This window comes from Rhamphochromis longiceps, linkage group LG6 (assembly GCF_057381845.1).
Source record: "Rhamphochromis longiceps isolate RC_006_pf linkage group LG6, R_longiceps_female_GT1.1, whole genome shotgun sequence".
NCBI classification, from domain to species: domain Eukaryota; kingdom Metazoa; phylum Chordata; class Actinopteri; order Cichliformes; family Cichlidae; genus Rhamphochromis; species Rhamphochromis longiceps.
In genome coordinates, this window is record NC_140562.1 from 9,396,825 (window position 1) to 9,409,688 (window position 12,864).

General features: G+C 40.7%; 1 protein-coding gene across 6 annotated transcripts in view; it reads left to right on the forward strand.

The window, feature by feature from the left end:
* The window catches only part of myom2a (myomesin 2a), a 29,309-nt gene that overhangs the window by 11,433 nt on the left and 5,012 nt on the right, over positions 1–12,864 (forward strand). The window contains exons 14-33 of one of the 6 annotated variants that reach the window (XM_085409177.1): positions 651–778; positions 1,791–1,974; positions 2,260–2,277; positions 4,702–4,876; positions 5,616–5,737; positions 5,962–5,979; positions 6,351–6,538; positions 6,689–6,815; positions 7,131–7,309; positions 7,412–7,526; positions 8,143–8,302; positions 8,913–9,019; positions 9,160–9,204; positions 9,291–9,427; positions 11,093–11,237; positions 11,390–11,449; positions 11,573–11,640; positions 11,788–11,901; positions 11,967–12,054; positions 12,159–12,197. In XM_085409177.1, the coding sequence (XP_085265303.1) occupies positions 651–778; positions 1,791–1,974; positions 2,260–2,277; positions 4,702–4,876; positions 5,616–5,737; positions 5,962–5,979; positions 6,351–6,538; positions 6,689–6,815; positions 7,131–7,309; positions 7,412–7,526; positions 8,143–8,302; positions 8,913–9,019; positions 9,160–9,204; positions 9,291–9,427; positions 11,093–11,237; positions 11,390–11,449; positions 11,573–11,640; positions 11,788–11,901; positions 11,967–12,054; positions 12,159–12,197 (2,217 nt within the window). The remainder of the gene's footprint in view (positions 1–650; positions 779–1,790; positions 1,975–2,259; positions 2,278–4,701; positions 4,877–5,615; positions 5,738–5,961; positions 5,980–6,350; positions 6,539–6,688; positions 6,816–7,130; positions 7,310–7,411; positions 7,527–8,142; positions 8,303–8,912; positions 9,020–9,159; positions 9,205–9,290; positions 9,428–11,092; positions 11,238–11,389; positions 11,450–11,572; positions 11,641–11,787; positions 11,902–11,966; positions 12,055–12,158; positions 12,198–12,864) is intronic. The other 5 variants (XM_085409178.1, XM_085409179.1, XM_085409180.1 and 2 more) reach the window with 5 other exon arrangements.

Consider the following 12,864-nt stretch of genomic DNA (forward strand, 5'->3'; position numbering starts at 1 on the left):
AATTTAACAAGCGAGAAAAAGGCAGGACTTAGTTGTGTTTGTTTTCATCACTTATAAGTACAATTCTATGAAAATGCGTTATTGAAGTCCATATAGTGGTGAATATTTAATCTCCTCTCTGCCTTTGAAAGCAAGCTCAACAGTAACATTAGAAGCATTGTAAAAGTCACTTTAAATGGTAAATGGCCTGTATTTATATAGCGCTTTACTAGTCCCTAAGGACCCCAAAGCACTTTACACATCCAGTCATCCACACACACTGGTGATTTCAAGCTACATTATAGCCACAACCACCCTGTAGCGCACTGACAGAGGCGAGGCTGCCAGACACTGGCGCCACCACCTCTGACCACCACCAGTAGGCAACGGGTGAAGTGTCTTGCCCAAGGACACAACGACCAAGACTGTCCAAGCCGGGGCTCGAACTAGCAACCTTCCGATTACAAGGCGAACTCCCAACTCTTGAGCCACGATCGCCCAGCTTGACACTACATTCAGTCATCCACCCATGTGTGTACATTCACACACATGGCAAGCTACATTGTAGCCACAGATAAAAACCTGAGTACAAAAAGTGAATAATGTGGGACTTCTGCAGTGGCTGCTGTTCTGTGTACGTTATGCCTCAACACTGTTCACTCCCAATCTAGGCTACGTAACTATTCCAGGTGAACCCACAGATGTGCATGCATCCGAAATTTTCAAATCATATGTCGTGCTGAGCTGGAAGCCTCCTAGCCCCCGTGGACGAGCTCCACTGTGGTACGTCATCGAGAAGGTGTGTGCTGCTTCACTTTTGCCCATCAGTTGCTCTCAGTTTAGCCGATTTAACCTTGGTACTGTAGCTGAGGGATAAACAAGACAGTCACATTTAAATGTCCTCTCAAGTTTTACTTAAATGGCAGCACTACACACAAACGAAGCTGTATTACGTTTGGGTTGCGTGAAACTTCAATACCCCAAACTACATGTTTTTTTTCTTTTCTTTGTTTTTTTTTTAATTTCACACAGAGAACTCTACACTAGCATATCTCCAGATTTCAGTTTGATACATTTTTGAACTTTTGATCTCATCTTTAGAGAAGCTTCCGTGGGTTTAAACAGGGTTTTGCTACCCAGTGTAAATATGGAACAATGGATTTACTGCAACCAGTGTAGAGTCACATGACATGTTTTAATGCATATAATCGCAAGGATGTAAACATAGCTGTGACCTTATAATATATTGCAAACAAATTCATATAGTAGCCATAGTGAATGCTTATACAAGAAGTTCAAATGTAATATAAATTTGTGTGATAGTAGCTATATATTGAGATGCTAGATTTCAAGTTGATGATAGTCTGAAATCTTGTTTATTACATATTGTATCTGATGTATTGTGCTTTTTATAGTATTTTTAATGCCACACATTAAGCAAGCCAGTCAAGTTGTAAACAGTCTTGCTAAAAATGTTGACATTTACACAATATGTTTATTATATTTCCCGAAAAAGTGAGAGAATGTTTTCATCAGGTTTAGCTTGAATAACAGTGTTAGCATTGCCCCCGGTTCAGTTACATGTCAATAGCAGAATTCACACAAAGATTGATTTTATTTTTAACCCTTTTGGCACACACAAACATACACTTTGTTATTTATGATTCTTATATCTTAAATTATTTAATTAATTTAACAAAAGTGAGATTTAACTTTGTAAAACACAGTATAAAAGCTGCTCTTTTTGTCTGTGCCACAACACATATGGCTATACCTTCTCATTTGCCCCCCTCCCTGACTTTCCCACACAGTGCTTAGCAGGCACTGGAGACTGGCAGCGGATCAACACAACAGTCAAACTGCACTCCCCTCGTTACCCAGTTTTTGATTTGCAAGACGGGCAAAAGTGCCAGTTCCGAGTGTATTCGGTCAACATGTATGGCTCCAGCGAGGCCTCTGCACCCTCTGAGCCCATCCAAAAGGTTGATGAAGATGGTAAGAGCCAGGATCAGTGCAGACTTAAAGACACATGATTATATATCCAGCAAAGCACAATGCACACAAAAACCTGTGAAGAAATGCTGAATCGTCAAATTTTGTAATTTATTAGAATTATAGATATTAAAGGTCCAGATGGGAAGGTTACTAAAACAACTTTTTTTGTGTTTGTCTACCTTAAGCAAAGTGTTTTAGTGCATACATGTAAATGTGTCCACAAAAACAAATGCATGAAAAGCCCAAATACAGTTTATTTCAAAAGTGATTGACTGTGTTTTGCAGGTACTGAACTTCCAATTGGTATGTACAGAAAAATATCAAACACACTTTAAAAGCACTTTTTTCACACTGCTGTAAGTTCACTCTTTCACTCTCTGCTCTGTGTGTGTTTGTTCTCACTATAAGTGATGAACTGGAGCACTTGGGGATGGCTTAGTAAGCTGTTATATTACAGGGTAACGAGAAGTTGATAAAGCAAAATGGGATTATTCTGGGCTCTCGTGCCTAAATTCAAATTAAATCCCAGAAACGCTCCTCTGTCACAGTGTTCTGCTTAAACATCCTGTTCTGCAAAAAGGCATGGCAAAGCCATTCCATGGGAACTGAAAAACAAGTCCTCTGTGCTGTGTTTAATCACTGTGTTTGTGCACACAATATACAGGAACACAGAACACAGCACAAATATCGAATGCATGCATGTTTTTTGAGTAGCAGTAACGTGCTGTAGCTGTAACCTGCAGACAAGTAGGTGGAAGTCAAAGCTTCAGTGAGTATTATTTACAGCTAATTGGCATGATTTCTGTTCTGTAAGAAAGTAAATTGTTAGTAACTGATACATTAATTAGTCATTTGAATAAAATGTTCTTTAATACAGAAAAAAATATTTACAACTGGTTTGATGTCTGAGGTCATCAGTTGTGGAATCATTCTGTCCTTGTCCTTTTTTCCACTTTAACACTTTCAGCTTTGTATACTTTTGGTAATTAATTAATATTACATGTATATAGCCTGGAATCCAGAGCCACACCACTGTGCCAGCCTCTCTCTTCACATGGCGCTGTTGCCTGCTGTGAGATTCCTGACACCCCTCCCCCACCCATCACCTTCACTCAATACCAGGTTGAGATGCAAATGAGGAGACTTCACTCAGGCAAGTCTGCTGGACCAGACGGAGTGAGTCCCCTCGTCCTCAAGACCTGTGCCCCCCAGCTGTGTGGAGTCTTTCATAAACTGTTTATGCTGAGTCTGAGTCTGCAGAGGGTCCCAGTGATGTGGAAGACATCATGCCTCGTCCCTGTACCAAAGACGCCACGTCCCAGTGGCCCCCAGGATTATAGGCCCGTGGCATTGACCTCCCACATCATGAAGACCCTGGAAAGGCTCATCCTGGACCAGCTGCGACCCATAGTAAGACCACATCTGGATCCCCTTCAGTTCGCTTATCAGCCTCGTCTCGGAACTGAGGACGCCATCATCTACCTGCTCAATCGTGTCTACACCCATCTGGACCAGCCGGCGAGCACTGTGAGGGTCATGTTTTTTGACTTTTCCAGTGCTTTCAACACCATCAGGCCGACCCTCCTGGGTGATAAGTTAGCAGCGATGCAGGTGGATGCTTCTCTGGTGTCCTGGATTGTTGATTACCTGACAGGAAGACCACAATATGTACGTCTCCCACAGTGTGTGTCTGACAAGGTGATCAGCAACACAGGGGCACCACAGGGGACTGTCCTCTCCCCCTTCCTCTTCACCCTCTACACCACAGACTTCAGCCACTGCACAGAGACCTGCCATCTTCAGAAGTTTTCTGATGACTCTGCGGTGGTTGGATGCATCAGCAGGGATGATGAGACAGAGTACCGGGCTGTGGTCGACTCCTTTGTCACATGGTGTGAGCAGAATCATCTGCAGCTCAATGTGGCAAAGACCAAGGAACTGATCGTGGACTTCAGGAAGACCAGGAAACACTTGACCCCTGTTTCAATCCAGGGGGTCAGTGTTGACATTGTGGAGGACTATAAATACCTTGGAGTACACATTGACAATAAACTGGACTGGGCTAAAAACACCACAGCACTTTACAGGAAGGGCCAGAGTCGACTCTATTTTTTGAGGCGACTGAGGTCCTTCAACATCTGCCAGAAAATGCTGAGGATTTTCTACGAGTCTGTTGTGGCCAGTGCGATCCTCTATGCTGTTGCATGCTGGGGGAGCAGGCTGAGGGTCGCAGATGCCAACAGACTCTATAAACTAATCCGTAAGGCCAGCAATCTTGTGGGGATGGAGCTGGACTCCCTCAAGGTGGTGTCGGAGAGGCGAATGCTGTCCAAGATAAAGACAATGTTGGATAACACCTCCCACCCACTCCATGACATGCTGGTCAGTCACAGGAGCACGTTCAGTGAGAGACTGAGATTACCGAAAAGCACCACTGAACGACACAGGAAATCTTTCCTGCCTGTGGCCATCTCCCTGTACAACGCATCCACTTAACACAGTTTGCTGCTACAACTACACATGTTTCTTTTCCAGCTATTTATTTATGAGTGACTTATGTATGTATGTATATATATGTATATATTGTACTATTCTTAGTTAACGTATTGTCTGTCTTGTCTTAATGTTGGTTTATAATGGAGCACTGTAACAAAAAATAATTTCCCCCAGGGATCAATAAAGTATTCTGATTCTGATTCTGATATATGTTTTTTCTTTGCCGCACAGGCGTCCCCTCTGCTCCTGGCCATGTTGTTGCTACTAGGAACACCAAGTCATCTGTGTTTGTGCAGTGGGAGGCCCCCAAACACCTGAAACACCTCATGGGATATTACATCGACGGCCGTGTCGTTGGAGCCAAGGAGTGGTTTGCATGCAACCATAAACCCTTCAAACATACCAGGTAAGAGGGACAAAAATGTTACACGATGGTCTTACTGTGATTCAGATGTTTCAAATGACACCAGTTTGGCAAAACACGAGTTTTTGCTTCTCAGCCTTTTGAACAAGAAGGAAAAAAAAGAATTTAATGAATATAAATAAAGTGTCTCCTCTAGAGGAGTGTTACATAGGAGTGCAGTAACTCCACAGCACACAGAGAGCTCAGTCTGAGAGTCCCTGAGCAATGTGTCAGGTTTAATATAAGGCAAAGGCAGGTTGTGGAGTCATGGATAAATGATGATGATTTCAACAATTTTCTAGCTTGTTTTATACTTTATTCTGCAGTATTCCCAATATCAGCTGACTTTCTCAAATCTGAAGATAAACTCACGATGGCTTTTGTGAGTGGAGCTCACAAAAAATAGTTTAGCCAGAATAACAATATGTACATAGAAATATCCGATGTGGGCACTGGTTTAGCTCAATAGGTGAGCAGGTGACCACACGCCCTGTGACCAGAAGAAGCGAGCGAGCTTTGAGTCCGAGCTGTGGCCCTTTGCCGTGTGTCTTCCCCTCTCTCACTCTCTCCCCACTTTCCTGTCCATCTTTCACTGTCACTGTTCAATAAAGACAAATGCCCCCCCCCCCCCCCCCCCCCCCCAAAATAATATTTAAAAAAAGAAATATATAGAAACAAGAGGAAAGACTTCAAGAGGTTTTATATGTATTTGATTTAAAAAATGAGTGTGTGCGTGCCTCAGGTTTGTGGTGCACGGCCTGATCCCAGGGGAGACCTATGTGTTCCGTGTCCAAGCCGTCAACCTCTTTGGCCTCAGTGAGGAGTCACAGGAGTCCTCTCCCATTGCTGTGGAGCCTGCACTCGGTAAGAGTATTATCAAGTTCATGATTGCGATTTATATGCTGCCTCTGAAAAGTTAAAACGCTCTTTGAAACTGTCATTTTTTTCAAAGAAATGTACATTTCTTTGAAAAAATAGAGGAATACATTGGAGAATGTATAATTTAAGAGAAATGGTGTTTCTTAAGATTACCAGAGTCCTTGAACCAACGTGATGCTCAGTGTGATTCATTTCATTATTCTGTGCAGGCAAGGGGGCTGAGTATGGTATGTATTCAATAGCTGTGTTTACTTTTGTCCCCCCCTTACTTACCCACAGCTTTCTCTTTATCCACCTTTCACTTTACATTATTGTGTTTTGATCACACAGAGACGTATTTTTAACAGGACTCTACAAAACACTTCACACTTCAAAGTCTGACAGTTACTCAGCACAAGAGTTGAAAACTTTACGATAAAACTTTGCAGGCTGCTCAGTGAAGTGTGAGAAAGTGCATGACAGGCTCACATGCAGCCGATCACAGTCATCGTTTCCTAGATTGATTAAAAAATGTTGAACTTTGAAAGACGTTATGTAAGATGATGTCATACAAAGTTTAAATATGAAGCTTCATTAAATGTGAAACTTTGTAATTCAGCAACTCCCAGCTCTCCCTTTGGGATCACCATGCTGAGTTCTGATGGTTCCTCCATAACTGTGGCCTGGAAGAGTCCCAAACACTGTGGTGGCTCCAAGGTTAACGCTTACTACATTGATAAGCGGGACGCTGACACTTTAGTCTGGAAGGAGGTCAACCTAAACGCTGTCACAGAAAGAATGTGCACTGTGAGTAATCAGACACAAGATTAAGATTTTCTTTCTTAAAGTTTTCTTTTCTTGTACTTGATAAAGCTAAATTTGATTAATTTACATTTACTCACTTTATTATTACTACTTTATTCATTCATTTGATGATTGTGCCACACGTTATTTTAGGTGGAAAATCTGAAGGAGGGAACTTTTTACGAGTTCAGGGTCACTGCTGGTAACATGGCTGGTGTTGGTCTACCATCTGCTGCCAGCGTTCCAATGAAATGTGAAGCTTGGACCATGGAAGAGCCAGGTACAGGATTGTCCATGTGACTTTATTCTGTAGAGTTATCTCTGCATCTCACAGTGAGTATGGCAGCTGTTGTTTTGACAGAGGCAAATTCACCAAAATGCCTGTTGAACTCCTGCAAATGTATCAATAAAATGAGCATCCAAGGCTTTTAAAATGTATTAAAGGTTAAAAAAAACATTTGAATTCCAGCCCAAAAAATAAAAATAAAAAACTTAACTGATAAAAATGTCAGTTAAGTTGCGTTGACTCCAGTTCAACTACAGCTCGTGCGTCGTGTGTTCTTTCTGGAACTGATGATGTTTCTGTAAATTCAAGGCCCAGCCTATGACTCGAGCTTCAGTGAGGTCAGAAGCCACTCTCTGGTCATCCTGTGGAGGGCTCCCATTTATACTGGAGCAAGTGCTGTCACTGGATACTTTGTGGACATGGCTAAGAAGGGCTCATCAGAGTTCGTCACTGTGAATCAGGAAGCTGTGAGCCACCGTTACCTGCAGGTAGCAAATCTGGTGCATCATGCATATTCCAACAAATGGCCAACCCTCTTTCCACACCCAAGTCACACTCTCCATGTGATGATATTTCCCTGGTTTTCGTAGGTGACTGGACTGGAGGAAGGTGAAAGCTATGTGTTCAGAGTCCGTGCTGTCAATGCACACGGTGTTGGAAAACCTTCCCAGTTGTCAGAGCCGGTCTGTGCTAAAGCTATTCCAGGTGATGAAAACAAACTGAACGTGTGCAGCCAGCTCTGCACTTTATCCTTTATATTGGCAAAACATTCAGAGACATGTGAGACGACAGCATGATAATTGTCTTTTATTAAAATACTTAGACATCGTATGAGCAGACATAAAACACAAAATCACTGATAATTACAGTTAAGCATTTTTAAGTAGAGAACTTTAGCATTCACTAGAGATATCAAATTTCATATACAAATGAAAACTTATGTGTGGTATCACAGTATTTTGGGAATTTCTCTCACACAGTCTAAACATAGAGGCTGTAGTGCTTTCATGTAGTTTACTTTTTTCATTTCTACAGACACATAGTAATGCTTTCTTCCTTACTTTGTAATATTTGACATATCATTGAAAAGATGTGTACACACTTTGGAAGGTGAATATCTTTGATCACTTCTCCCTGCAAACACATGCAAATTACTGCAATGCAAATTGAATATGTTCATATCATGATTATCAGTTTAATTTATGACACTAAGTTTAGAATTAAAACCACACAGATTATCTGACTATTATCTGATTATTTATGACAGCGAGTATTTTATTTTTGTTATTACTCACTGGAGGGTTTCACGTGTAATTTGCAGGCACAAAGGAGATTGTGGCTGGTGTGGATGAGGAGACTGGAGATGTCTTCCTGTCTCTTGAGGCCTGTGAAATCTGCGAGACGTCCAAGTTTGTGTGGTCGAAGAACTACAAACTCATCAGTGACTGTCCCAGAGTGGCTGTCACAACTAAAGGCAGAACGTAAGCTTGATCTTTGAGCTTTGACTTTGTTCTGTGTCCTTCGTTTGTGACAGCGGGACGAATCTAATGAATCATTCAGTAAATACACCAGCGCAAACAATGAGCTTCTCCCTCGGGGCCTGAACTAGTTTGCTTTGTCATCTTGCTTCGGTGAACTCAAAATGAAAACATGAAACACAGCCGGATCAAGTTTTTATGTTTCCATTCAAAAAGCTAATAGTTCATTCAAGTGTTTTCTAAAAAAGCTCATTATTGGCCACTTTTTTGCATTTTTTTCTGGCCAAAAAGTCACAGGTGATTGTATTGCCTTAGCATTTAATAGGAATTTACTGATTTAAGTTTAAAGTAACAAAAAATTTGACTGACCAAAATGTACCAGAATATTTTTAATAAGAGTATGAGGAAATAGTGAGGACTATACCATTAGGATATGTAACATGACACTGTAACAAACCCACTGTTTTAAATAACAGCAAATTTGAATGGAAATTAAATTTATAGTAAGAATTAAGTGACTTGTGAAAGAATTTTTGTTTGACACCCTGTTGAATCCCAGTTGAAAACTGCTTTAAATGTCCTGACTGTAATGGATCTTACCTTTATTTCACAGGTCCAGACTTACTTTCACTAACCCTGATAAAGATGATTTGGGCAAATACTCTGTCATCGTCACTGACACAGATGGAGTCTCTGCCAGCCATACTCTCACTGAGGATGGTCAGTCATGTCTACAAGTTGCTCTATATGTCAAAAGCAGTCATAAAAACATCAGATTTCATAATTCAGAGCCCCTTAGTTCTTCTCGCTCCGAATTGTTTCTTTATGAGTATATTTGTTTTCTTGAATCTTTCCCGCAGCCCTGAACACTATGTTGGAGCTCAGCTATGCCATCAGACATCCGAGTGAGTGTTGTGCCTCCCCATCAAACCCATTTACATCCAGTTTGTTTCTTACTAATTTAATTTTTAAATGTCTTTTTCTTTTTCAGTTGTTCCTCTGAAACATGGTCTGAACTATGAGGTTCTGGAGAAAGGACACGTGCGATTCTGGTTGCAGGCAGTCAAACTTTCACCATCTGTGTCCTATAGATTCATTGTCAACGACAAAGAAGTCACGAGTGGGGAGGTAAGGTGTCGACCTTTCAGAAATGAGTGAGTGTGAAATCTAATTATGAGTGAGTTGTATGTCTTCTCTTCTGTGTCTCTTCAGTCCTAATAGAAAAATACAATCACACATTTTGAATTCTTGATTCTGTTCATCTGGACGTAGCGTTCTCAGTGGGAGAAGCGTTTCGTCAGTCATCCCACTGTCCTTTCTCCCATCAAAAATGCTACATGCAGATGAACAGAATCAACTTTTGGGGATTTTCTTACCTGAATGATTGAACATTCCCACGCATCGAGATATTTTGAACTCTTGCTTTTAGGACATTGAATTCTTATTAGTCATTAAGCATCCTCTATTTTGATTTTAGTTGTTTGAGTTTGATTATTTAGAGTTTAGTTTATCACTTTCATGATTTTATTCTTTTAGTAATGTCTCCATGTTTAGTCTTAAGTTCTTACTATCTTTGTAATATGGTTTCTGTTAATCTTTAATATTTTTTATGTTTCTGACACTTTGTGTAGCCTTTAGCCTTCCCAGTGTCTGTGTGTATCTGGTCAAGTTGTCTCCTCTGTTAGGTGTTCTCTGTTTGGGTGTTTTATTTTGTTTTATTTTGATAGTCATTTATGTCTCGTGTTGTATTTTGTTTCACTTCCCCTGTATTATTGTCTTTGATTGGTTTCAGCTGTTTTCTGTTACCCAGGTGTTTTCACTCATCCCTGATTGCCCTCTGTGTCTGCATGTAACTGGTAAATGGTTCTTATATAGTGCACTTCTATTGTACCCGAGGACTCGAAACGCTTTCTACAGCATGTCTAATTCACCTATTCACACACACATTTAAACACGCACTACATCTAAGTGCTTTTTCTCTGACATTCACAATTCACGCATCGAGAGCAGCTCAAGGTTCCACATCTTTGGCATGAAGACTAGAACGGCCACGGATCAATTAGTGGATGACCTGTTCATGAGCTACAGCCGCCCTGTGTGTATTTAAAGCCTTAGTTTGGGTGTGTTTACTTGTCATGTCATATTTCCCTTTCTGTTTCCTGGAATGTTTCTTCTGGTTTCCTGGATTTAGTTACTTTGCATCTTGTATTATTTAACTTCAGTTTGCATCTAAGTTGGATTTCATCAGCTAAATCAGCAGCTGGCCTTTTGTTTCATCGAGTCTACATCTGAAGTTTGCGTTTTGGACTTTCATTCTACACATTCCATTACATGACATAAATATGAAGTTGAGGACTTAAGAGTAAAACTTCCTGCATTTCTTGTTCTCCTTTTTCCCAGCTTTGGTTCACATCATTCTTGAACTGATATGATCTCAAACAGCATTCAGTCAGAAAAACCCAACCAGACAAACACACAAACATCATTCTTGCCAAGCAGTCAGCTCAGGCTCACTTCATTTTTATTCTTTAGTTTCATTCAAAATAAAATGTTTCCACATGATAATATGACTACTAAGAAAAGTAAAGTTTAGCTAAATATGTAAAGGAACCCATATGTAACTTGAACAAAGACAAGGAAACTTTACAAATCTTTTATTATATTATTCTAGTTTCTTAAAAGCAGAACAGATACTGTAAAGTAGTCTTTTCTTTTTTACAAATGAGTGGCAAAAGTATTTAAACACATTGAAATTCTCATAGTTTAATATTTTCATCATTTTATTCCTCTTAGGGACAGAAGATCAGTCACGATGTGGCCACTGGAATCATCCAGATGACAGTGGATCATTTCACCAGAGCCAATGAGGGCACATATACTGTTCAGATCCATGATGGCAAGGCCAAAACCCAGAGCTCCCTGGTCCTGGTCGGAGATGGTGAGAGTTTTCCATCTCTCACATAGAAGTCCATATAACTCGTGTTGGAATACTACTTTGGAAACTTATAAAAACCTCTGTTTCTCTGATTGCACCAACCAAAAGGGCAGCACAGCGAGCATTTCATCTGTGTCTGTTTTTTACTCATTCAGTGTTCAAGGCTGCTCTGAAGGAGGCTGAGTTTCAGAGGAAAGAGCACATTAGGAAGCAAGGTATGAATATTTTTGATGACTTTGGCACAAGTAGTAAGCAAGTTTGAGTAAAATAATGGATTTAGAGATGTGTGCGGCCTTAATTTATGTCATTCATGTGGTTCTTTGTTCTTGTCCTTGTAGGCCCACATTTCTCTGAGTATCTATATTTTACTGTCACTGAGGATTGTACTGTTATGCTCGTCTGCAAGGTAACAAAACCACGTAATTATGTAGGATTTCCTGTAACTCTGAACCACATGTCAGATGTGCTTTCCACATGTTCATTGATTCTGTTTCACTTCTTATTGCTTTGCTTTCTTGTAAAAACAAAATCCTTTAATCTTTGTACTTGTCAGGTGGCTAATGTGAAGAAGGAGTCAACTTTACACTGGTACAAAGACGATGAGGAGATTGTTCCAGATACTCCCCCCAATGTCATGTCTGGATCCTGTGCTCTTCCCCTCCCACTGGTAACATCTGCACAATCCACACTGAAAAATATAATGTAATATAAAATAACCTTGTTTTTATTCAGTTCTCCAGAAAAGATCATGGTGTTTACAAGGCAGTACTCAGTGACGACAGAGGAAAGGACACATCTGTGTTTGACATTTCAGGCAAAGGTAAATTTTTAGTGTTGTGATGGGTCAGCTATTAGCTCTTGGTATTGTCATATTAGGTTTCTGTACCGTATTCATTGTGTCGTTTTTCCCACTTTGATTTCCAGTGTTTGATGACATCATCAATGCCATCGCCCAGATCGCTGGTAGGTTGGATCAGCTAACTTACACAGCATCTCAAACTGTTAAAATATCTTTGCTGCATAGGCCAGTGTATGTATGTATATGTGTGTATATATATATATATATATATACACATATATACTAGGGGTGCAACGATATTCGTATCGATATTGAACCATTCGATACAGTGCTTTCGGTTCAGTACGCATATGTATCGAACAATACAACATTTGTAATTTATTTTATCAACTTTCCTTCTGACGATGCTGTCTGTGTGGAGCGCTCAGTGAATCTGCGTTCGACTACTCCGCCTAGGCTGCACTGTCGAGCGCAGATCCACTGAGCGCTCAACACAGACAGCATAGTCCGAAGGAAGAGCGCAGGGCACCTCCCCCACCCTCATTCAGATCTGGCGTTTGGAATTATTTTGGTTTTCATGTGACGTATGACCCTGAAGGTAAGCGAGTCATGGACTAAAGTAAAACAGTATGTTGGATGTGCCATGCAATGCTCAATTACATGGGTGGGAACTAGTGTGTTAGCGCAGTTAGCTCGTTAACGTGTTGGCCGTCTAGCCCCATGCACGGGGCGATCGGCGGTAGCTCGTTAACGGAGATTTGCCATGTTGTGGTGTTAAGGTCATTTCAACGAGATTAACCTGAAAGCACTAGTGGGAACACAACGAATATG